The sequence below is a fragment of the Ruditapes philippinarum genome, unplaced genomic scaffold (genome assembly GCF_026571515.1).
Source record: "Ruditapes philippinarum isolate M1 unplaced genomic scaffold, ASM2657151v2 ctg1792_1_1_1_1, whole genome shotgun sequence".
In the NCBI taxonomy this organism is placed as follows: domain Eukaryota; kingdom Metazoa; phylum Mollusca; class Bivalvia; order Venerida; family Veneridae; genus Ruditapes; species Ruditapes philippinarum.
Genome location: NW_026853759.1, coordinates 243,780 through 271,178, shown reverse-complemented (window position 1 = coordinate 271,178; position 27,399 = coordinate 243,780). Strand labels below are relative to the sequence as shown.

The 27,399-nt window shown below is 32.7% G+C and overlaps 1 protein-coding gene across 1 annotated transcript in view; it reads right to left on the bottom strand.

Moving 5' to 3' along the window:
* The window catches only part of LOC132737753 (dynein axonemal heavy chain 6-like), a 141,684-nt gene that overhangs the window by 80,979 nt on the left and 33,306 nt on the right, over positions 1 to 27,399 (bottom strand). Inside the window, 21 exon segments of the mRNA XM_060725089.1 lie at positions 1,064 to 1,102; positions 3,586 to 3,841; positions 4,245 to 4,529; positions 7,852 to 8,076; positions 8,621 to 8,854; positions 11,105 to 11,282; positions 14,708 to 14,974; positions 15,465 to 15,733; positions 16,052 to 16,283; positions 16,862 to 17,112; positions 17,713 to 17,800; positions 18,132 to 18,206; positions 18,638 to 18,756; positions 20,672 to 20,776; positions 22,419 to 22,590; positions 22,812 to 22,933; positions 23,274 to 23,432; positions 24,684 to 24,764; positions 25,911 to 26,101; positions 26,486 to 26,721; positions 27,104 to 27,390. Coding sequence (XP_060581072.1) covers positions 1,064 to 1,102; positions 3,586 to 3,841; positions 4,245 to 4,529; positions 7,852 to 8,076; positions 8,621 to 8,854; positions 11,105 to 11,282; positions 14,708 to 14,974; positions 15,465 to 15,733; positions 16,052 to 16,283; positions 16,862 to 17,112; positions 17,713 to 17,800; positions 18,132 to 18,206; positions 18,638 to 18,756; positions 20,672 to 20,776; positions 22,419 to 22,590; positions 22,812 to 22,933; positions 23,274 to 23,432; positions 24,684 to 24,764; positions 25,911 to 26,101; positions 26,486 to 26,721; positions 27,104 to 27,390 — 3,871 coding nt within the window.

Genomic DNA, 27,399 nt, shown 5'->3' with positions numbered 1-27,399 from the left:
ACTAGATCATGATTAAAGTCATCTTATAACAGATTTTAATTCTACCCCTAAAACTGTACATACACAAATTCCATAGCTGTACATATAAACCAAGAAAGTAGGTCACTAGGTCATGATTTATGTCAGCTGATTTTAAATTTCAATTTTACATCTAAAACTGTACCCATGGTTCAAATTTTATAGCTGTAAATAAAAAAGGAGGTCACTAGGTCAATTATTTAGGTCATCTGATTATAGAATGAAATCCACACCTGAAACTGTGCACATGGTCAAAATTCCATAGCTGTACGTAAAAGAGCAAGAAATACACTAGTTTTGGTTAATTTGCAGTCACTGGTTTCAGAGTAGATTTTGTTTAAAGAAATTGTTGACTATGCAGGAGGACAGATATAGGGGGATCACAAAAGCTCACCATGAGCACACCGTGCTCAGGTGAGCTAAAAATACACAAAAAAACTAAACAAAATACACACATAAGGAAAAAAAATGGACCCATTTCGACAGCATGGCATCCTAAAAAGTAGGGATTTTAAGGCTGTTTTCCAAAAAGCAGGGAAAAGGTGAAAAAATGATATGGCGCTGAAACAGGAAAGATGATTTTTTCTAACCTTGATTTTTACAAACTTCAATGCAACACCAGGAGTCAAAACCACCTCACCTGGTGGAGCCAAAGAGATGCATAGACTCCAGTTACTCAAAGAGAATGTTTCATGTCCAGCTACAAAGATGGTCTGCAGTAGCCATGCAGTTCTCAGGTTATAAGTTTGAGTACTACTGTGGTAATGGTAAAATTTTCTCACAATGCACAAATACTGGTTTTTATACAAAGTGGAATAAAAGCTAAAAATAAAACAAAAAATTAAGCTACCTTCATACTAAATTTAAAATTAAATAGGAATAGTTTAAACTAAAGCCATGGTCAGTGGACAAAATCTCTACCTCCTGACCTTATCTGTCAGGTTTACAACATAAATAAAGCTTGTAAACAAAAATCAGCAGTGAATAAGACAGACACATCTAGAGGAGGAGTGTCAGATTTATACTGGAGGAAAATTGTATACACCTCTTCTCCTATGTCTCCGCAGTAGATACGCCCCTTTGTCTGTCAATATATGGTATTATCTAGTCATTTATTTTCATCTATATTTATTTAGTTTGCACAGAAAAGTTTAGATATTCTGCATTATGAATAGAACATTTATTCATCAAGAAGAAAACAGACAGATTTCAATACCATAAATCTAAGTTGACCTTTTAAATCAAATCTTTATCAGTTTAGCAACATATATTTTCATGACTGACACATACAAGTCATACATCTAAGTCCTTTGGTATGTTCATAAAAAATTCTTTCCAATAAATACAGTATAATGTATAAAAGAAAGTACTTAGGAGAATGATATATAGGATTATAATTCTAAATGATTATATAATACACATATCCAATAGATATTCCTGTAAGTTGCACACTATATATATACATATCATTTTATTCTATACCTATTTTATTTACCCTCTAGCCTGCTGACAGCTAGCAACTAAACATCTCCATTCTAGCAGTGCAGACCAAGATCAGCCGACACATTTATGCAATCTGATCATGGTCTTCACTGTTCACTGTTAAGTTTGTACCGATTTTGAAATTTTCCCTAAAAATGATGAATGGCTATGTCCAGAAATGGCTATGTCCACAAGTCCATTTAAAATATTAAGTACGATAAGGGTTGAAACCAATTGCAAGGTTTCTTTGCAATATAAAACTGTACAAATAAATTGCAGTACTGCTGTGCATAATGTATGTATACAAAAATCCTGCACTTTTCATATTTGCCACATTAACCACAAGCATAAAGTCCAAAATCCATGAAAAAGTTCCAAAAGAAACAATTAGACTCAAGTATATGCTCTAAATATTACCCATTCATTTGACAAATACATGTTTTCAAGTGTTTTCATGATTAATGCAATAATTACATGTACAAATGCTAACAATATATAAAATAGGTATAGAATATAAAGGTTATTTAAAAGTGTTCTGTACATTACTGAATATATCTGGAAATGTAGCCTGGTAAAATAGTACAATGTTTTAAATTTGCATGTCAGGTCATCCAATTTAAGCTTGGTTCCATGTATTTCTATATTGTACACAACACTGTTAAACAACTTTAGAATATTATACTCTATATGATTATATATATTTGTTGTCTTCTATTACAGACAAATATGTGATACAAGGGTTCAACACACACCTGTATTAACCCTTAACCTGCTGATTTTTTAATGGACTTGTCCAGCTTCCATTTTTGGAATTGTCCATTATTCTATTTTGGAGGATATCAAGATGAAAATTTAAAATTACACAACCAACAGTATAAGGCCTGGTCAGACTGAACAGAATGATGTTCAGTCTGACCTGACTGTATACTGGTGGCAAAGGCAAATCAATTTGTTTCCATAAGGTTAAAAGATAAAGTTAAATTGATGTAAAGAACAAGTTATGTTTGTGGTGTATTGAACCCTTATATTGTCTGTAAGCAAGCTATATGTGTCTCCATTCAATACAGACTTAACCCAAAACAACAACAACAAAACAACATGAACCAGTGAAAAGTCTTTTTTGCTAACAGCTCATCATGCCAAATTTGTATTCTGAAATTGTCTTGTTTTTGTATATGAAACTGTCAAATGGCCAGATAGTAAATATATAGTCAAATAATAGTCAAATAGTATTTTTTATAAAAAAAGTGAAAATTTTGCAGCAAAAACAGTCTACTGTCTGATCAGACACCTTTCAGTACCTATCATAAATAGACTCAACCAAACTGAGAATTTTGCCTTTTACTGCTTTCAAGGGAGCTTCCCTTATCTCATTTTTTTAGTCGCATGCAGAGTTGTCATTTTTGTTACATCTGTACATGTATTTAATCTTATTATGATCACTTGTTTCACATTGTTTTTACATTCACTTTTTATAATTCAAAAATGGGATAACACTTGTTCACTGATTTGTTTCTTCAACTAAAAGTATTTTTCTGTAACAAAAAGCAAACAGCTAAGTCTGGCACTAGCCATTCAAACAATTGTAAACATGTACGGTACATATACAATATTCCTTCTGATAATTTATCTTTCACACAATTCAAAAAGTATAAAAACAATAGTGCTGATTTTTAAGGCATGTTAGCAGTAATGAACTTTTTTTTATTTCCTACCATCTTAAAAAAAATCAACAGCAGGTCAAGTGCATATATTTTGACAGAGACTGTTTAATTTTGTATATAATTATATGTATATGTACATCTTCATGTTTACAGAACAGAAAGCATAACTGTATAGTGTATATATTATATGCGTATAAGTATAGATATTTATATATGCACTGTTAAAACATTTTAATACCTTCTTTAGGCACAGTAACTTTGTCTGAAAACAACAGCATTCATTTAAAATATATTTTCATCACTGCAACTAAAGCTTTGAATATAATTTATTTAAAAAAATCTCAGTTATCTGTCTCTCTATATTGAATGGCATCATAAAATCTTTTAAATAAGTTGACTTTAAATGGATTAAATTTGTTACCTGCATTTCCAAATCCTCCATGTTTACTCATAAAGTCAATGAATGCAGACAGTATATGACATAAACAGGAGACCAGATTCATATCAGGGGCCGGAACACATTGGTACTTGTGATGTTTCTGAAAGAACTTAAGTCCCTTGTCTATACTGTAGTCAAATAAAGCCTGCAGATGGCGCTTTCCACTATCTGGCATTTCACGAGGTAGTCTCTGCAGCCATGTCTTCACAAAAGGTCTCCATCCTAGATCCACCGGATCCTAGTATAAACAATGAAAATTTTAATGCTGAGTGCCATGTGGGAAAGTTACTAGTATGATTTATATAATGATACTGGCATACACTTCTATGCCACCACATCAATGAGTTTGTTTGGGTTGGATACCATCGAATGTTTATAAAACAACACACAAAGTAACTTCTATATTAAACCTCTTTTCTTCTCAACAAAAGGCTGTTACTTTACATTTTTAAAATGAGGGGTAGAGGCTTTGAATCTAGACTGTAAACTGTTACAGCAAAGAACATCATATTACTAAACCTGACAAAATGGTACGTCAGGTGAGACATGAAATTTAGAATGTCCTGCAAAAAGACAGAACTTATGTTTTAAAGATAAGCAGATACTATGATATTGCACTGTTGTAATATTAGTTCACTTACCATATACACCATGGCACATCTACTGATGGTTGCCGGGCTAGCCTGTGACAGATTGTCCACCTCAAATATAAGTCTCATGCCGGGCGCCAGACTGATTCTCTCTCCGCTGGCCAGACACAGAACCTTAGAGTCGTCTAGTACAGTGTTCAGATTTTCCACCCACAACGTGTCTACGGGACCATCAAGTACGAGCCAACGCCAGTCAGTGAGTACACCACCACTATATTCCTTCTCCAGGTTACCATCATTATCTATAGCTACTTCATTTGTCATACCAGTGTTGGGCTGCATTAATTTTATAAAAAAAATAAATATTATAAAATCTACAAATAAAAGTATTACACACTGTAAAATAACAAAACCAACATGATGGGTATAGACCATCTTTCTTAGGAATGGAGTTTCTCATTCTATTATTAAAAGACAGTATGTTTACAATAACAACATCAATCAGATATCAATACATTTGTATCTCCCAATAAACATGTATAGGATTCATAATTCTTGCACTGGTATTTTAGCATTGTTTCCACCTTCTTATAGTAAAATGCAAATATGATTTGGTAGCTATTTACAAAATGAAGTAAAAAAACAACAAATGTGCAAAAGAAATGATGAATGCTTGATAAAATATAGAAAGTCAGTCTCACTGCACACAAGAGAACAAAAAAGAATTATGGAAAAGGAATAAATAATAATTCTTAGCATGTTACATTTTTTATACAAGTCAACAAAAAATTACTTTTAACCCTTGTGTTCATTGTTATTTTCATGCTTAAGTACCTGTTTAGATACAATTTTAACTATTTTCTATAGTAAACAAATGTACATGCATTATTTCTCTAACTAAACTGACACTGCATGCTATCCTGTCTATTACTATCATTCAATTTTAAATTTTTTAATTTTAACATCTTTAATTTCAATTGCTAACTAAATCTTATTTTATGAGTCTACAACACATATTTGTTTAATATGAATTTTTAACTATCATAAGTTCATTTTCACAAAATTGAAAGAAATATTGGAAATTAAACTTTTCATTTTTATTGAATTTCAGACACATTTGAGTGTTACTAACAAATGTGTTCCATTGCAATACTTATTGGGGGAAAGCCGAAAGGACATATTGTTTTTGACCGGCATCTTTATTATGAACATACATCAGAAAGGGCTTACACAAATGAAGATAAAAGCAAGCCTCTCTTATATCATAAAATAGAGGATGTATATAAAACACACACAGAGTAAATATGGATAGTATACAGAAACTGCACAGTCATATGATGTTTCTATTTTAAGACACATTTTTTTTTTGACAAAAGTTACAAAATAGCAAATAATTAAAATACACTTTATCTTTCAGAAAGCAATTTCATGAAAATATAGCTACGAAATTAAGAAATACTGTAACACAAATTTAAAGCATGTTGGTTTTCTTTATTTTTTCTTCTTCAGATATTTCAAAACACCTTGATATAGTGCAGTATCTGTATCACTTTAAGTTTTGCCATGCATGTATTGATCTGGAAAATAGTTATATAGTTATAGAAAAATAGCTAGCATCTCTGAAATGATCATGTTTCTTTACCACAAGGTAGGGCAGTCAAAAATATTCCAATAGTTTTGGTGTTTTTTGAAAAATAGTAACTTAACTATTTTCAAAGGAATCATCAATTTAACTGTGCTACCTTGTTACGGTAATTATCATATCATATAAATATAAATCATTTACAGAATAATAAGTTATTATATTGTAGATTCAATCTAATTGTAAACATTTTCTACCATTTAAAAATTGTACAATCTACAATTGTAATATTTCTATACCAGTCCAGTGAAAAAACTATTAAACTGCTAAATATAGCTATGACCCAATTTCCCTCTACTGAAGTGGCAGAATTTTGAATAAATAATACTGAATAATGTAAATAATAAGTTAAATTCTAGTAATTGAATGGTTTACATAATTTATAACTGTGCTCTAAGAGTTAGGACTTCTGTAACTAAAAACATTATTCTAACACTGTCAATTTTTCACAACAAGCTTGGCAACTGTCCTCTCCATTGCTAATTCACGAAAATTCAAGATTAAAATATTAAAATTGATCAACAAAACAATGTAGAGCCTGAACAAACTTTACAAATGTATAGACTGCACTTGCTATACATGTGAACTAATGTCACAAATTTCTGACATTTTAGAATTGGTTTAATGGGTTTTATATGGTAGAAAATATTTACAACAGTAAAGTATGTCAATATATACATATAATTGTATTGCTAGATAAGCAGGTTGAAGCATTCTCAATACTTACAAAGAAAGCTCTCCATAAATTCTGTATTTATTGCAAAATTATAACTCTTTGCAAACAGATACAAAATCAAACAACAAACACCAAAAAACAAAACAAAAACAAAAAAACCTGTTTACATACAAAACTCAAAACAAAACTCAAAACCAAACTCTGTTCAAAATCTTTTCAAAGCTAGCAAAACACCACTAACAATGTACAATGCATATTCATAACTACATAAATTTATGTAAAATCATCAAACTATAATTTGGTATCAGTCATTTCCCTTTAAAAGGAGTTACAACAGTAAGCATATCAAATTAATGAGTTTAATTTTTTTTTTTAAATGTAATAATCAATACAATACATAAGGTGCAGAAAAAAACTTTCCCACAAATTCTTCAGTACCATCTTCATAAAATGTGCTAAAACTTGCCAGCAGTACCAAAAACTATTTAAATTTCTTTACCACAGACAAAATAAATATTTGTGCTTTATAACCATGCAACACCTGTAAAAACTACTACGTAAGGTGAGGTAAAAAATCTGATGAAAAAAAAATGTAAATCTCCATTAAAAATCCACCACCGGAAATGTTTCGAATATAAAATGATAATTCTTCGTCCAATTTCCTGTGAAAAATACTTACATTTAAAATTGTAACAAACTTTTTCACTTTGCTTATAAACCTCTTTTTAAAGGAAAAAAGTCATAAAAAGTTATTATTATTATATCACTGTTATCTATAGATAAGACAGTACATTTCAATTAAAGACATTGTTTATACAATTTCATAGAACTGCAAACCAATGGCAAACACAACATATTGCAAATAAAACAAATAGCAAAACCAGTTCTTAATATCAACTTCAAAACAGAAATGTCACTTGAATTCAGAATCCTTTCTTGAAATATCACCATTTAAATTCTATTGATTCTAAAGTAGACATATTACATCTTGGACATTTAAAGAGCTGATGCACACTTTCAAAACTCGCTGTTTGATTTATTTGTTATTTATAAACATTAAAACATATCCCGACTAAATGATTCACTGCTAACCTCCATGTTAAAATTCATATTTTTCCTTTTCAAATTTGGGCATAATAAGAATCAAACATCCAGACACATGTGTGAATTTGAAAAAAAAGCAAACAAAAAAAAACATTCATAATAAAACAGTGGCCATTAAGAAGTGTTTATAATTATATTAAGACTGGTTTAACAAAATATTCATCTTTTATCAAGATTTGCACAACACTGATTAATTTAACAACAGCAAATAATGACAATCAGATTTGATAACATACCCTAGATGTATCTGGTACAGAAGAGGCACTGGTACTTGGACGGCCATCAACTCCTGGAAGGTCCATTTTAGTAAGTTCTTTGGTAAATTTTCTCACACACATTGCGATCAATCCATCTGTCCAGTCATATGTGTTAGGATCTGTTTCACCATAAAGTTCTCCCAGCTTTACACATTTTGGGTTTACAGTAAACACATCACAATGACCCTTCTTGGCTCTATTGTGCTGAAAATTTTCATAATCAACTTATTTAAATACACCTTCCACAATCTAATTGTACTGCTTAAAATGTACCCGTTTCATACTTATGTGAAATACAAAGAATGAAAGTATTCTTTCAGATCACATGTATTTGAAAACCTGAAAGCTTTTTGTAATAAGTGCTATAAATAAGGCTGATTTTTTGGTGTTAATTAACCAAACAGTAGAGGTCATAGGACAAGTTTCTGGGTGTAATGTTTGCATTTCTCTAGTTATGAGATAGCACTCAAGTAAAACCAGAGACTTCCTGTATGCTAAGAAGGAGATATGAATGTCCCAGGCAGGATTTGTAAAACAACAGCATGAGGAGAGAGCCAATTCAATTATTTAAGAAATATTTCAGCATCATAAAAAAGTATGCATTTGACAGGTGGTCCAAACCATTTCTAATCAATATATTTATCAATATGTTTTTAATGTTTGTTTCTTTTAACATTTTACTTAAATTTTCATAACTATTACATAGATACACTAAAAGTGAACATATTTTGATTAAATATTCAGTTACCACATAAGACACGCCCTTTTTCCCATCTTCCTTATCTTCCTGGGGTTGTATTGTTGGAAGAAGAACCAAGGCTTTCTGTAGTATAGACCTTACAGTAGTCTTCCCTCCACCAGTCGGTCCCACCAACATTACTCCATGACGCACCAGTATCTGGTTATACAACTGCTTCACTTTATCAATCTGGTGGGGCCATACCTGTAATCCTTGGTCTCTTGTTGACATTGAAATGGCTTTCTACAATTTAAAAGAACAATCATTAACATTTTTTCAATAAAAACTATAATAAACAAGAGCTGTCCGTAAGACAGCGCGCTCGACTTTTTTATTGCTTGCCAATAAAAAAAGTTTTTGCAGTAAAAGGCAATACAAGAATCTCTGTATTTTTAAAGTGAACAATGGCCATGAGCATTAAGATATTTAGTGAAGAATTATTTTACTGAATTGTGTGATACCCTTGAACACTGCAGCAAAGTTTGAAATGTTTAAGTCAAAAGAGGGCTGGTAAGAAAGAAAAAAAAACTGAGTTGAGCCTTAAATAAATTTAATTCTAAGTCGATAAAAGGCCTTAATTTTTAAAACAAATCCTTGACAGAGTTACCTTCTCTTGCGTACAGATGGGGGTAATGATGTGAAATAGCATTAAAAGTTTCAAAGCAATATCTCAAAGGGTTAAGGCAATAAGTGGATTTTACCCATATTCAATGTATTTTCTAAGTCAAAAAGGGGCATAATTCTGTCAAAAACCTTGACAGAGTTATGTCCTCTTGTCTGTTGATGAAGGTCGTGATGGTAAACAAGTATGGTCAGTTTCAAAGCAATACCTCCAATGGTTTTGAAATAAAGTGAGGTGGTACAAAAAACTTAACCAAGCTCAATACACTTTCTAAGTCAAAAAAGGGCCATAATTCTGTCAAAAACCTTGACAGAGTTATGTACTCTTGTCTGTAGATGGAGGTTATGATGGTGAACAAGTATGGTAAGTTTCAAAGCCATACTTGTAATACTTCTGAAATATATAAGTGGGGTGGTACGAAAAACTTAACCAAGGTGTGACGCCGACGCCGACGCCGGGGCGAGTAGGATAGCTCCCCTTTTCATAGAAAAGTCGAGCTAAAAAACCAACCAATCTGGAATTTTAGCATTTAAGTTCTAAAGTTTTTTTTTTAAGTGACATTAAAATGTCAATGTGTTTTGTTGTTATTGTTTTCAATTTAACAAATACATAAATACCAAAGAATAGTATGAATAGCTTCAAACAATGCAACCAACGGCCTGAGAAAAAATGCATATTCAAAAGCAATGGAAAGATTTTTGCTTCAACTATTCTGTGGCCATATCTTAAACATTGATATTAAGAATGAGACCAGTGAATTTGTTCAAAAATGATCCAAATAAAGGAACATTCTCATCTGAAAATTATATAAGGCACACCACTTTGTGAACTTAAGTAAATGTCCAAAATTCCTAACCACAAGTATGCCATGATCTGGTTCTGGTTGTGTTATACCAGGGAACAAATCATCTAAAATACTCTCAATGGAACATCCTCGGCCAGGAATTTAGGGAGGTTAGCATCTCTCAATGAGTGAATAAGTGATGTAATAAAATCTTACCTCAAGTATGCCGTGATCTGGTTCTGGAGGTGTTATACCAGGGAACAAATCATCTAAATTACTCGCAAACAATGGAACATCCTCGGCCAGGAATTTAGGGAGGTTGGCATCTCTCATGAAAACAAGTGATGTAATAAAATCTTACCTCAAGTATGCCATGATCTGGTTCTGGTGGGGTTATACCAGGGAACAAATCATCTAAAATACTCGCAAACAATGGAACATCCTCGGCCAGAAACTTAGGGAAGTTAGCATCTCTCAATGAGCGAACAAGTGATGTAATAAAATCTTACCTCAAGTATGCCGTGATCTGGTTCTGGTGGTGTTATACCAGGGAACAATTCATCTAAGATACTAGCAAACAATGGAACATCTTCAGCCAGGAATTTAGGGAGGTTGGCATCTCTCATGAAAACAAGTGATGTAATAAAATCTTACCTCAAGTATGCCATGATCTGGTTCTGGTGGTGTTATACCAGGGAACAAATCATCTAAAATACTCTCAATGGAACATCCTCGGCCAGGAATTTAGGGAGGTTAGCATCTCTCAATGAGTGAATAAGTGATGTAATAAAATCTTACCTCAAGTATGCCATGATCTGGTTCTGGTGGTGTTATACCAGGGAACAATTCATCTAAGATACTAGCAAACAATGGAACATCTTCAGCCAGGAATTTAGGGAGGTTGGCATCTCTCATGAAAACAAGTGATGTAATAAAATCTTACCTCAAGTATGCCATGATCTGGTTCTGGTGGTGTTATACCAGGGAACAAATCATCTAAAATACTCTCAATGGAACATCCTTGGCCAGAAACTTAGGGAGGTTAGCATCTCTCAATGAGTGAATAAGTGATGTAATAAAATCTTACCTCAAGTATGCCATGATCTGGTTCTGGGGGTGTTATACCAGGGAACAAATCATCTAAAATACTCTCAAACAATGGAACATCCTCGGCCAGGAATTTAGGGAGGTTGGCATCTCGCAATGAATGAATGAGGATATAAGCTTCATCTTTCTCAGATAGTCGGACAGATGACAAATCAGCCCTGAAATCATTCATTACACAGATACAAATATCATTCTATAGTATACAAATGTATCTCTATAGTTACAAGACAGGAAAACATAAGTATAACTATCATAAATCCTACACGACAAAACAAGAACAATTGTACAGAATCTAGAGAACTTTTTAAGATAAATTGTAACTTCAAAACAAATATCAAATAGTTATATAAGTCTACTGTATTTCTATTAAAAACCAGGCAATTAAAACCTGTTAAATTTCAATTAGAAATGGTTTATAAATCCTCTTATCTATCTAACTAGTCTATAATATACAACAATTACATAAAGACACTTAAAAGAAGTCACCTGTTACAAGTTTCATTGAAAATGATCATTGTTAACATAGTGAAGAAATTGAAATTTTGACACACACAAAATACACACACACAAACAAAACAGTAAATTTAAATACAAAAAAACATACAAATGTATCTAAAAACAAAATGGAAAAAATAAAATAAAACAAAAATCATGTGGTTAAAAACTGTTATTTTTGTAAAAGGAAATTGTTAAAAATAACTGTTACACAAGGCTTTTTTTTGTTTTTGAAAAAGAAAAATCATAATAGAAATAAAATAGTAAGAAATCAAAACTAGTAATTCTGCATAGAAATAATTATTGACATAAATAGAGATTATATGATTTAATTTCTATATTATTATGAATGTAAAATAAAAGATAAAATGAAAAGAAAGAGAATAAACTTAATACACTAAATCCTTTTTTTTTCACTGTGTTTTGTTAAAAAAGGTCTTTAGGGAATTCTGTGGAGTCATGTAACTTTTACTTACATAAAAAACAAACTGGCGTGAATTTTTAACAAGAACCCAGAGTAAAATCATCCATGGATATTGTTTCAAGGTTCAAGAAAAAACACAATATTATTTCATGTTAAGAGTAAAGACATTATCAAACTTGTCAATTAAGCTTTATGGACAAACCTCCAGCACACTGGAAAACATGCAACACTTTATTAATAAGTAAAAATATACTGAACCCCCTTTATCGATGACATAACTTATAATTTTGTAATGACCTAGAATTATTCCTAACCCAACAAGTATTGATGAAAGGGCAGGAATACTAAAGAAAATATTTGGAAAGCAAATACTTCTGAAAATATTTAAAATAAATGTGGTATTAGATCCAAAATTAACAACATTCCCATATATACAAGTATTTGTAACACTACAGCTTAGTTACATGACTCCATAGTTACAAGTAATAAGAACAAAAATCTTAAAGTGTGTTATTTTTGTGAACTTACTCCATCTGTTCCATCAACTTCCTTTAAACACAGGTAACACAATACTAATACAAACATTCTTATACAAAATAAGCCGTCATTGCAACAAATCATCATAGACTGTTCTGTTAGTACACTGATTGACTTAACCCTTTCTCAATCAAACATGTTCAATGGACTTGTCAGTTTTTCGATTTGGACAAAAGAATTTATAATTTTAAGGGAAAAATTCTAAATTCATACTGAGTGAATAGGACAGTACAGGCCATGATCAGCCAGCATGGATAGCTGGTACATTTGTGCCATGGTCTGCACTGTGCCCACCTGATCATGGTCTGCACTGTGTCACCTGATCATGGTCTGCACTGTGCCCCCACCTTAACTTGGTCTGCATTGTGCCCCACCTGATCATGGTCTGCACTGTGTCACCTGATCATGGTCTGCACTGTGCCCCCACCTTAACTTGGTCTGCACTGTGCCCCCACCTGATCATGGTCTGCAATGTGCCCCCACCTGATCATGGTCTGCACTGTGCCCTACCTGATCATAGTCTGCACTGTGTCACCTGATCATTGTCTGCACTGTGCTCCACCTAATCATGGTCTGCACTGTGTCACCTGAACATGGTCTGCACTGTGCCCCACCTGATCATGGTCTGCACTGTGCCTTACCTGATCATGGTCTGCACTGTGTCACCTGATCATGGTCTGCACTGTGCCCCACCTAATCATGGTCTGCACTGTGTCCCCTGATCATGGTCTGCACTGTGCCCTACCTGATCATAGTCTGCACTGTGTCACCTGATCATTGTCTGCACTGTGCCCCACCTAATCATGGTCTGCACTGTGTCACCTGAACATGGTCTGCACTGTGACCCACCTGATCATGGTCTGCACTGTACCTTACCTGATCATGGTCTGCACCGTGTCACCTGATCATGGTCTGCACTGTGCCCTACCTAATCATGGTCTGCACTGTGTCACCTGATCATGGTCTGCACTGTGCCCCCACCGATCATGGTCTGCACTGTGCCCTACCTGATCATGGTTTGCACTGCCCTACCAGATCATGGTCTGCACTGTGTCACCTGATCATGGTCTGTCTGCACTGTGCCCCACCTAATCATGGTCTGCACTGTGTCACCTGATCATGGTCTGCACTGTGTCACCTGATCATGGTCTGCACTGTGCCCCACCTGATCATGGTCTGCACTGGTCATATAGGTAGATTCAATTACTGTCAGCAGACTGAGTTATGTATCACAATGAACCCTTATCATAACATGACTTGAACCTTTCATTTATCATTATAGCATATTAAATTGTTAGTAGAAATAACTCCAAATATTGCTTGCAACATGACCTTGACTTTTGACCTAATTACTTAATAATAAACTAAGCTTAAACAATAGTCTTGGCAAGCATGTCCTCAAAATTTAATTATTTTCTTACTTTTTTCTTTTCTTTATGATATATTGGAAACAGGCAATTTTGTCACATTAAATTATGCTGCCTTAACCTTGATCTTCTCATTTATTTACCAGAATCAATTATATTAACAGAAACAAAATATTGATTACGTTTCTGTTGGGGTCACATTTAGAAATGTAGATTAAAATGTTTTCCACTGTAAAACTTTGGTGATTACAAAATAATGGTACATTAGAAATCGGCAAATTTAAAACTTGATAAAAGTTAAACTGTAGAATAAACAAGCTGATCTTTCACCTAATCAAAGTATAAAGTTATATGTATAAGTATCCTGAAGGTATATAATAATAATGTGCTATGTTGTTAAATCTATCTACAGTAACATCAAACAACAACACACAATGCTGAATACAAAATTTACACATATGGGTACCATTATATATGCAAAACAAACTGTTTACTTTACATAGGTATTTCTTTAAAACAGAAATTACAAACTTGATTACAAATTAAACGACAAAAAAACACCCTTAACCCTTAAAGTAAGCATAAAATACTAAAATCTGTTCAGTACCAAGTAAACTACAAGAACCATAATAATAATTCATGATTCAACGATAAAACAGCTTACAGAAAAATTCTAAGATAATAAGTAAAAAAAAAAAAAAACCTCATAAATGGAAAAGTGTACAAATGTAAAACAATATCAGACTAGGTAAATTCTTACTTTTGTTGTGCCTGTAGTCGACCATGCCCTGCCATGACGAGGACAGACTTTATAGCTCTCATACCAAAGTCATAATGATCTTGTTGAGATAATTGTCTACTTGCTAACTGATACAGATTAACAATCTTCCCGGAGAGAGATTTAGCATCACGGAACCCCTCAGAGAACAACATGATTTCAGCAATCTGTGAGTAGTCGGGTACCATCATAGCTACGGGACGGAACAATGACTTCAAGTTGTCTGGTAGTTCTACACGACCAGCATATCTATATAAATTATAATATAATTATCTTATAAATCAGATCATTCTACCATTACATTAAACTGATTAGCAGTTTCCAGTAGCTGTGTGCATTTCTCATGTGTTTTAAACAGATTGCATGATTTCTGATGAAGATATATTAAAGCTGAAGAATGTGTTATCATGATTTTTTATTAACTTATTACACAAATCAGATAAAAAATTCTTAAATATTTTTGACACTTTAAAAAACCTCAATGTATCAATCACATGGCATCAGATAATGCTAAACAAAGACTTTGTTTATTTTTTGTTAATTCATCAAACAATAACAGTACTTTTTTATTGTCATTTTAACAATAATTGATCTTAGATGAAGTTATTGTTTTACTAGTACTTATTCTGTACAAATAATGTATGACAAAAACAAAGTTGTATAAAGATATAATGTTAATATCCCTTAGCTAACATTACATATGTTGGCTCAGACACAGCACTGGAAATGTTTCACTTACGTTGGATTCATAGTTATAAAATATCCACAGGTATGATTCAGTTTAATCTCTTTTCCTTCAAACACAAATCTCAGAGCTCCGGCATCTTTAGCTGTTTTTATGGTAAGAATTTGCTGAGCTACGACTGACAATACCTCCAAGTCAATACGGTTAAACTCATCAAAACAACACCAACTACCAGACTGAGAGAGACCAGAGAAAAACTTGCCCAGCATCTTATAGTCAAGTCCTTCTGAACAATTAAATACAACACACTGTTTACCCATTGCCTGAAAATATGACAAAGTAATAAATATTCAACCCTATCAAATATCATTATTGAACAACAAACCATTATTAAAAATCTGTTAAAAAGTCAAAATTAAACTTTTTCAAAATCAATCAATGAAAATGAAATCCTTAACACAATTGGAACGTTATATGTATTCTTTACCTATAAAGTAGAAATAAGATTTAGCCGTGCTAAACCAAAACATATTTGTATGCAGACTTTTGATAATACTGCAATTTTTTTAAAGATAACATGTATACACAACACATACTAGCTTACTATTACTCATTGTAAGCTAAATTAAAATTTAGTTTACCTTTGCGAGATCTTTGACAGTTTCAGTTTTACCGGTTCCTGCAGGTCCTGCAGGGGAACCACCTAGATGTAGATGAAGGGCACCAGTCAGTGTAAGGTAGCACCTGTCAGTTAATGGGGTAATTACCAGACGAGATGAACATCCCAGATACTCGTACCCATACAGGAAAGATGCATTACTCTGATATACCTGACAGTTGTTTGTGGTCTCATCCCACTCATACCGTAACTGCCTGCAAACATTATAAATATTTTACATTAATTATATTGAGGGATATGATATATTACCTGGTCTATGCATAAATTTAAGTTATAACAAGCTGATATAAGCCAGGGGCTGTAGAATGTTTTATATGAGGAAGCTATACATCTAGCTCACAGAAGGTCTATGCTTCAACTCAGGTGCCCAATAGTGCCTGAAATAATGCACCTGATGTCTCTTACCAAATGCAAAAGATGGAAACTTGCAAACTGGCATGTGACATTTCACTTTAAACCTAGCAAAAAAAGAGATGTTGTCATTTTCCTGCTAAATAAGTGAGTGAAAAACAAACCTTTTTTGTCAAAATAAGTAACATTCCTGTGAAATAAAGGTAAAATTCTAAACTTCACATCTAACAAAATGAGGATAACCAATAAAGATAAAACAAAAAACATAAATTTGGTAAGCCTGCTAAGAAACTTGAACATGTAGAATAGATATACTATAGTTTTATCACTGTGAAACAGACTAAGTTTGTAGCTTAAAAATCTTTTACATGTTTTTATAAAGAAATGAATATTGATTCCATAATAACAGTATGAATCTTACTTTGTCCACTCAAAATCATCTCTGGTGATAACACCAGCATTGATCATATTAGAGAGTATATCTCTGTTATGTACATCAATAGTGAGAAGTGCCTCTATACACATTGTCTGGTATGGTTGTAGAGAGGTGGATACCAGACCTGCCAGATTACCCAGGGAATCTACCATCTTGTTCAATACATCAATCAGCGCCACCTTCGGGTCACTCTGATCAAAACATCTTACTACATCTTTGTTGAACATAATCTGAGCCTATAAGATAAAAATAATAGCTTACATAAGTTACAATTAACATAGAGTCTAGGAAAATTTTATAAAGCCAACATACAGCAAGTTTCTGAAACAACATCAAAGTTACAATTTTATCAAATGATATTAGAAAAGATTTCAATAGCAGAATGCTTTTGTGTTACACCATTTTCAAACAAGAGCTGTCTGAGGACAGCTACGCTTGACTATTCAAAAAAGTTGTCACAAGGGTGTTTCATTGAGTATTGTAATGCTTCCCTAAATGAATACATAAAATGAACTATGAAGTCACACACTGACTTTAGAAAATAATGCTCGCTTAACTATTCCCAGTGCTTGACAGTTAAAAAAGCGGCATAACTCTGTACAAAGTACACTAAGAGTTATGGTACCTGTGTCCATCAAATTAGATATATGAACGAGTGTGTGAAGTTTCAACCCATACCATTCAGTAGTTTTGGAGAAAACAACTTACAAGCAAAAACTTAAGTGTGACGGCAATGGCAACGCCAGGGTGGGTACTAAAGCTCTCCCCCTTCATTGAATAGTCCAGCTATAAATACTAGATTTAGAGCAATAAAATTACAAAAATTAATCACTTACCACTGTGAGAACAACCTGTCCTGGATGTTTCAGTACCCATTCCTGTAACTTGATACCTAACCAATCTGCCAAACCTAGCTTCAAATGCCTGAAAATAATGCATTATATGTGTTGTTATAACTAAACTTAACAGAAACATGAAGCAAAGCAGAAATCTAATCAGACCTGGCCTATCAGACCAGCAATCACACTTTAGGTGATATGAACATGATGTTATTTAAGGATCATTACATTACAGTCTATACACAAAAAATCTTATTTGGCCATTTACCATACCAACATTTCAAAGTCCCAATTTTTTCTACAATGAAATTGAGATAACAGTTACTGTTATGTTTGTATAACATGCATTGTCCTCACTTTGAAACAATGACCAACAAATGCAAATTTATGTCAATATTGAGATAAAATCTCTATACCTTTTAACAGTTTCAAACATGTGAGCTTCTACATTACTCAGCCACATTTCAACAGCTCCCTTAGCTCTTACACTCCTGAAAAATACATCCATATGCATTTAAAAAAAAAGATATATGACAATGATGTAGAGATTTACTAGTACTTTCTTTTTCTTCTAAACATTTTCCTTTATATTTTGGTTGGATTTTAAATCACTATTAAGGTAATTTAATAAATTCACCTTTACTGTTACATAAAGGTGCCCCTCTAAATGTTATTTCAGGCACTGATCTTCTATAGAAAAATGAGTAAAATCAACATCTATAGCAGGATTCAAACCCATAGAGGCAAGGTGGAAAAGACCTTGACAATGCAGCCAGGCAGGATGTAAGATTGATTTTGCTTCATTCCTATTGCTGTATTACAATATATATACTTTTTAGTATCATGTTTCACATAAATCAAATCAAGCTTGTTTATATATTTAGAATGATATATAGGTGATGATATGAAGAAGTAAACAGACCTTGTCATGTTGACAACCTCGCCTTCAGCTGACATCATAGAATGTACGGCAGGTGGGTTACGTGGTAACGTCTTGATCTCCAGAGATTTGATGTTCCCAAAACATTTACCTAGATGCGGCTGTAAGTACATGTAACCATAAAAATGTTAATTTTATATCCATTACAGCTTTGAGTGAAAATTTCATTTCTAAGTTTTTGACATTATTTTTCCCAAGAGAAAGATGCCTTTCAAAAACAAAGAATTACAGATACAACTTTAAACACTATACAATGTACAATACAAGCAAAATAAATAACAAAATTTTGTCCAAAAAATATCATTTTTAATTACGCATATAATTTTAGACCAGGATCTCACAACACAGCTGCATGTTTTCCCTGTAATCTCATATTTCAACCAGTATTGTCACAGGGTGAGAATAATGGGCAGTCTGACCAGGACTCGAACCTGGGACCCTCGAAATACTGTTCCGCAGCTCTACCGACTTAGCTATTCGAGTACTTACACAAATTCTCCCCTAAATAATGAAAGGTTCTGAACCAAGACATACTCCCCCGCTATGTTGAAATTCATCCCCGATTTTCTCAGGGTTACAGAGCAATGCCAGTTAAACTCTGAGCTATATGCAGTCTCTATGCTATGGACATTACAGCTAATGTAACAATAATAAAAGCCTTGGTTGAACTAACAACTTCTATTTCTACACTTTCCATGAAATTAATGTATTGTCACCTTAGTACAGTAACGAGTTAACTCCTATCAAATTATCGTATCAGGAGTCAACCAATTACTGCACTAAGGTTACGGTATATTAATAAACTAATGTTCATATAACTTTCAACTCTTATCATTTTCTTAATAAAAGAAGCAAAAAATTACCTGTATATACATATCTAAAAGCATTTCAAATAAAAAATCCTTACCCATTTCTTTTTTTAAAGGTTTCATGCATATTTTTGTTTCACTTCTAATGTGCTTTTCCTAACAATGTTTCTTTTTTCACTGACATAATTATTATTATTTTCACTATTAGAAAGCTTACTATCTACTGGGTTAAGCTTACCATGGTAAAGTGATAGGACTCTCTCTGTAATTTAGTTTAAATATCAAACAAATCTTCTAAGATAACATATAAATAGCATCAGTATATGACTTAGACACAACAGTTTTGGTCATTGCAATGTTTTATCCAGTCTTAATTTGTGTCTTCTTTCTGAGCCTATTTCTTAATTATTAGTACATTTTTACCTCTTTTACAACTGTCACTGCTCCTAAATTACTATTATTTGCCGATAAATAAGGGCTTTAACTCTCTTAGACAATTCAGATTTCAACATAAAAAAAACAATGATAATATGCAAATTTACACAACAATCATGTGTTAAATTGTAGTGTAGATATAAGAATACATTAACAGAAGGGAAATGAAAACTTCATCATAGGAATTGCTTTACAAAACAGGCATACGAGAGTGTGAAATTAAATACAAAATGTCCCCTTTAGGAATAACAAGACTTTACTATTGACCTATATTTAAGCATACTGTAGGACACTGAGCCCCAATACATTATTTAAGGTAACTTAGGAAAAAACAATAACCTTTCAAGAAGCAACTGACTGGTCATATAACATTCAGTAGTTAAAATCTGGTGACATTAATTCCAACCATATCACCTGTACAACTCATATTAAAATATATCATTTACCTACTCAATGCTAATCCATTAACAAGTTATCATTATACATGTTATTGTAAATAATGTTATATAAAGCTTTAAATAAAGTGGATAGCTAATAACTTTGTTAAAAATCTGGTGCATGCTTAAATGTACATAACATAACAAAATGATAATTATCAAATAGCATACAAATTAATGTATAATTAGATATCCATTATAAATATGCTTTACTAGAACATAAAAAGTTAAAGTGCAAAATAATTAATTGTGACAAATAACAGGAGACAAGTGTAACAGTGCAAACAGGTTATATCAACCCTGACATGACAGGACACAAGGTCATATATCATTACCTGTACAGCATTTGGTTCCTTTGACTGGCCCAATATTTCCAGTAACTCATCATTACTGAGGAAGTAAAATCTTGGGAATGACAATCTCTTCGAATCTAGGTACTCCTACAAAATATAAAGACAAAAAAAAATATTACTTTAACTCTTCAGAAATGATCAAGTTAAAAAAATGATAGAAATGATTATAATAAAATCTTCACTTGGGGTGTGGAGCTCCAAACACCTTAAAATCCAAATAAATTATATATTTATATATCCAATCACAAACACTTATCATATATATCAATAAAACTTGATATACGCTGTTTTGAAAAAGTTCATATGTCTATGTCAATATACATATTAAGTATCTGTGCAAATAATAACATATAATGAAAGCCAGGTTTTGAAAATGCACACAACTATTTTCTTGCTATATAAACTATTTAGATAAACAGTCTCTTTAAATTAAGTTGAAAACAAGGAACATCGCAATGCGATGCAACCAGGTTTTCAGCAAAATATTTCACAGAAGCTTTGTCATGAAGGGGCATTTGTTTTTAATTGAACTTTTAGGAGGAATTATGGCTCTTTTAATATTCCTCAAACAAAAATGATTGAGAAATTTTATGTTGTCTATTCGCCTTTTTTTCCCAAATATTTTAGAAAGGTAAACAGTACTTTATTTTTGCTTAATTTTTGCATTTTTGCGTCTCTTGTCATTTTCTTTTGTCAACAATATTGGCGTGTGGTGTTTTGTGCGATATCAAGAAAAGTATGTTCACAATTTTAAAAAAATACTTGAATGATGTCTTGGAAGAAACATGGGAATTTAGTGAGCGCCAGGGCACTTGATGACAAAGTTTCTGTGAAAGTTTGGTCAAAATCCATTAAAAAATGTAGAAGTTGCGCACTGTAGAAATTGTTCACTATATATTCTGTATAAGGAAAAAATATACAAAGGGCCATAATTCGGTCAAATATTATCCAATCACAAAACCCTGACAATATGTGCCAGGCACTTGATAACAAAGCTTCTAAGAAAGTTTGGTCAAAATCCGTTGAGAAATGTAGGAGGAGTTGAGCACAGAAAAAATTGTTCTCTATATATTCTGTATAAGGAAAAAATATACAAAGGGCCATAATTCGGTCAAATATTATCCAATCACAAAACCCCGACAATATGTGCCAGGCACTTGATAACAAAGCTTCTAAGAAAGTTTGGTCAAAATCCGTTGAGAAATGTAGGAGGAGTTGCGCACAGAAGAAATTGTTCACTATATATTCTATATAAGGAAAAAAAACAAAGGGCCATAATTAGGTCAAATATATACCAATTGCAAAAACCCTGGCAATATGTGACAGGGCACTTGATGACAAAGCTTCTGTGAAAGTTTGGTCAAAATCCGTTGAGAAATGTAGGAGGAGTTGCGCACAGAAGAAATTGTTCACTATATATTTTATATAAGGAAAAAAAACAAAGGGCCATAATTAGGTCAAATATTATCTAATCGCAAAACCCCGACAATATGCGCCAGGGCACTTGATTACAAAGCTTCTGTGAAAGTTTGGTCAAAATCCGTTGAGAAATGTAGGAGGAGTTGCGCACAGAAGAAATTGTTTACGCCCGCGCCCGCCCGCCCGCCGCCCATCCGCCCGCCCGCCAACATACCTCAATCTAATAACCAGTTTTTTCCTTCGGAAAACCTGGTTAAAAATATTTATAATTTTGTTGGATACTGGAACATCATTTCATAGATGCACTAACCTCAAGACATTTCTGTATTTTCTCTAGGGAGGTATTACAAGCTTGTAATGTTTCTAGCATGCCTGTCTGTGTAGCACACTTCATCGCATTTGGTCGATCTTGAACTTGTCTCATTATATCCTTCCATGACTTGTCTACTTGTGAAAACATTGTGTACTCAGGTTTCAATTGTCTGAAATATACAACAATATAAATAAACAAAATTCACCAAAAATAATCTTATTTTTCACATGTCTGTTTTCCATTTTATATAACAATTATGTATTTCTTTATATTTCACATGTATTTACTTAGCTGATATTTTTCTAATTATTTTTAAAAATGCAGTATGTTTATTTACAATCAACTTGATATAAAGTTTATATACATAGAAAATGCACAGTGTTCACTTACTTTTGTATATCTGGTGTAGAGAATATCTGTTCTAGATACAGCCAGTTTCTCTGACAGGCCATCCATTCCTCTAATGTCTTTGCAAATATATTCAACTTTCTCTCCCATTCTTCAACTTGTGGCTATTATATTAACAAACAACACTTTGTATAGCATAGCTATGTGTAGATCAAGGAAGAAATGATGAATGTTACACAAAACTTATTACCTAAACATTCACCTTTTACAACTTTATTGACAAGAGTTTGAACTGTTTAGTAACTCAGTACACAGAGGTAAATAAAACCACCCAACATTAAAACTAGTATATGAATGCAAAATCCCTATACAGAAGTACTGTAAAGTGTTTCATTCTGATAAATGTTAATTACCAGATTTCACCTGTTGTTTTATTAGGATTCACAAAAATAAAGTGTGTGGGATAAGACCACTGACTGAAAAATTATAAAAATAATACCAAACCTTGATAGGTCCAACATATCTGGAACCTCTGATGGTTCCTATGGTAACCTGACTGTCTTCTAACTGGGTCATTATGTCATCTGCTCCAGCAATAATGAAAGTGTCTCGACCAGGATGGGCAACATATCGGAAATCTGTGTTCTTCCATAAATCCACAATCTAAAATAATTTTCCATTTTCATATTATTAAATATTTGAAATATAAACCAAAAATACACAAAACTAGAAATGTGTCCATAGGACATGGATGCCCCCACATGCCACTGTTCTGTCAATCTTATGACTCTAGGTCAAATATTTTTTGGACTACATGTGCCACAAGTTGAAAACTAAAAATCAACAAAGGGCCATAATTCTGTTAAATTTAGTGGCAGCAAAAATTCGTTCCTTTACTACCTATAATCTACACATTAAGGTTGTTCATCCTTGGAAGTTTAAGCAAAATCTGCCATCCGGTTTAAGAGGAGTTGCGTTCACAAAATTTCTACACAGTATATAGTGAAAAAATCAACAAAGGGCCATAATTCTGTTAAATTTGATCGCTGCGAAAATTCCTTCCTTTACTTCCATCTACACATTTAGGTTGTTCATCCCTGGAAGTTTAAGCAAATTCTACCATCCAGTTTAAGAGGAGTTGCGTTCACAAAATTTCTACATAGTATATAGTGAAAAAATCAACAAAGGGCCATAATTCTGTTAAATTTGATCGCAGCAAATTCCTTTACTACCATCTACACATTAAGGTTGTTCATCCCTGGAAATTTAAGCAAAATTTGCTATCCGGTTCAAGAGGAGTTGCGTTCACAAAATTTTTACATAGTATATAGTGAAAAAAATCAACAAAGGGCCATAATTCTGTTAAAATGGTTGCAGCAAAAATTCCTTCCTTTACTGCCATCTACACATTAAGGTTGCTCATCCCTGGAAGTTTAAGCAAAATCTGCCATCAGGTTTAAGAGGAGTTTGGTTCACAAAATTTCTACATAGTATATAGTGAAAAAATCAACAAAGGGCCATAATTCTGTTAAATTTGATCGCAGCAAAAATTCCTTCCTTTACTACCATCTACACATTAAGGTTGTTCATCCCTAAAAGTTTAAACAAAATCTGCCATCCGGTTTAAGAGGAGTTGCGTTCACAAGATTTCGGGATGTAGGGACGGACTGATGGACGGACGGACAGACAAGTGCAACGCTATATGCTCCCACTTTGTGGGGGCATAAAACCTTTTCTACATTTCTCAATTGCCTTTATAACTTTAATAATCTTTTTATTTTCATGAACTTGCATTTATTTGTCAATTACATAAAATTTCAAGTAACCCAAAATGCTTAACTGGTCATGTTTTGCATTACATTATTGCTGTAAAAAATTCTAGCTGATGTTTTGCAAAAAAGCAACATATTTTACCTTCTGCAGCATATTTTCTAGAGTAGCCTCATTACTGGCAGTGGTAGATATATCCTGAATCTTCTCTTTGTGTTTGAATATCTAGTCAAGAAAGCACATGAATTAACATCTATGAGAATAATATTACATTATGACATATGGAATACAAACAAAAAGTAACATATGGAATTCAAAACCTTCACACATAAATTTGCTTCACTTTTAATTTTCAAACAATTTATCATTGCTACATTCTAATTTCATTCCAAGTCCATTTCCTCCAGATGTTTTCAACAAAAAGCATTATCAGATTATGAAATAACAACAGTTGATTTCATCTATTGTTTCCCAGTGTTTTATTCTTAAGCTAAAAATATTCAAAATATTCAATTAACAAATATTTACTTTTATTTAATTTTACCCATGAAATATGGTGCTATATCAGTCAAATATATTTCATATTTTTTAAAAGTAAATATGAAATATAAATATGAAAGAGGGCGGAGTCAAAACTCATATTTATTTTAAGGGACTTCTTTCGCCGTTTTGTTTGAAAAATCTGATGAATACAAAACAACTTTTTCTTGAATATTGTTTTGAAAACTATCTAGCATGATAGAAAATGGTCTAACTAAGAAAATTAATCCGAACACCAATATCTTTAATTCAGTAATTAACGCTGTACAGACGTTTAAAGAGTTGTTTACATGACGTCACAATGTAGCGCCAAACAGCGCGTGCTTACGCATAAATTACTGCGCGCCGTACAATTGCAGTTGGTAGCAAGCAAGGGCATTCGTTACCATTTTCTTTGATAATGAAATTAAATAAAAAGGTTATTTTTTCGTTTTTCGTGAAATATGGTATATATTTTCACTCAACATGATAAAATGCCACATATTTTCACTCGCCGTACCGGCTCGTGAAAATATGTGGCATTTTATCATGTTTCTTGAAAATATATTCCATATTTCACGCAAACGAAAAAATATCCTCTTAATAAACATATTCCAAGATATCACCAAGCAAAATATATATTGAAAAGAAAAAAAATTAGAATGACAAAGTCTAGTAAAAATTCTTCCTCTTAATTAATATTAAATTCCTCTTATCAAAAATTAAAACCTTGTCAAAACCTTGAAAAAAAAGCAACCTTGAAACAAAAAAGTTCTTTCAGTTAACAAGGTATAACATTACCAATGTAGGAAGTAAATGCCAAACTAATACAACAACAATATAATATCTTACGTTCATTTCCAATAGACTGCCTAGGGTAAATGATTTGTCCTTGCCAATAGATTTACCAATAAGTCTTTCTATCTGCTGCCAATGACGAGGTCTCAAGAACTGATTCCTAAGACTAGTGATTACAGGCATACCCTGTTTAAAGTCCATCACTTTCTCCTTCAGCCGGGGTACAACCTCATTGTGGGGTAAACCTAAAATTATACATACATACATAGAAACCAGAAATCTCAAACAAAAACTGGTAAAATGTACTCATACTTAAATAGACTTAATTTAATAGAAGTTTGAGGAAGAGATCTTTAGAAATCTTAGAATGGAAAATTTCAATAGAGACATTAAAGGTAAATGCTTATTTCATCCTGTTAAATATCTTTTTTCATTTATGATTTCAAAGTATATTTTTACTTTTAACATATGACAAAGTTTTTTCAAAATTTCATTAACAATGAACTTATACTTCAACAATGCTTGATTTCATAAACATCAGAATAAAAACATTTTTTTGTAGAAATATCTATTTATGCATTACATATTACAGTTTGAGTGAATAAATACATGTTGGAAAATTGTTTAACCTTTCTCCAGCATAAAGACAGTCTGTGAGTATCTGTTCACATTTTTCTGTAATGTTTCTACAGGTAAAGCATCAAAAGATGTTGCAGTCCATTCATCTACAAGTTTAGTCCATTCTTCCTGTGACTGCCACAGCAGACGGCGTAGTGTGAGATCACGCTCCACCTCAGAGAGGTCGGCCTGGATCTCTGCGGCACTGTGATCATCTCGTTTTGACATGTTCATATACATGTACTCCCTGCAATTCAGATAATTACAACACATAAGCTTCTTTGTGACACTAAATGAAAGTTATTGAAAAAGACATAAATTGCATAAATTCTAAAGCCCTTTCTATGAAATTATCATTTTTAAAAATGAAATTTGTTAACACAGTATTCGTATACCACACTGTAAATTATTGTCTCTGTGCTATATATCAATAATATAGAAACATGCATTTTTCAAAAATTGGAGAGAAAAAAAATCTAATCTACAAGTTTTTCAAACATATCGTTTCACAAATGAAAAATATATACATTATACCCATTGTATATATAATGCATGGGTTTTTATGTATATTCTGAATAAAGGTCAAACAATGTAAAAGTTTGAACAAGAAAACAATTGATATCACTTACTCTCCAATAAGACCTCTCTTGGAGTGTGACAAGGAACTACCAAATCTTTCCTGGTAGCTGGCATAACTCCTGGCCTTTACAGATAATATCTGCGTCTCTTCTTGTAGGAACTTCAGAGTCTCGAGAGCTCCCATGGCGTTGGTGTCAATGTGTAGCAGGTCTGGGTCTCGAACCTGGTTCATCAGGTCCATAAGTTTGTTACGTATCTGGTATATCAGGGTGTCCAGGTCCTGACTAAACTTTCTGATATTTTCATCCTTCTTTGCATCACAGAACAGAATTATGTTCTAAATTGT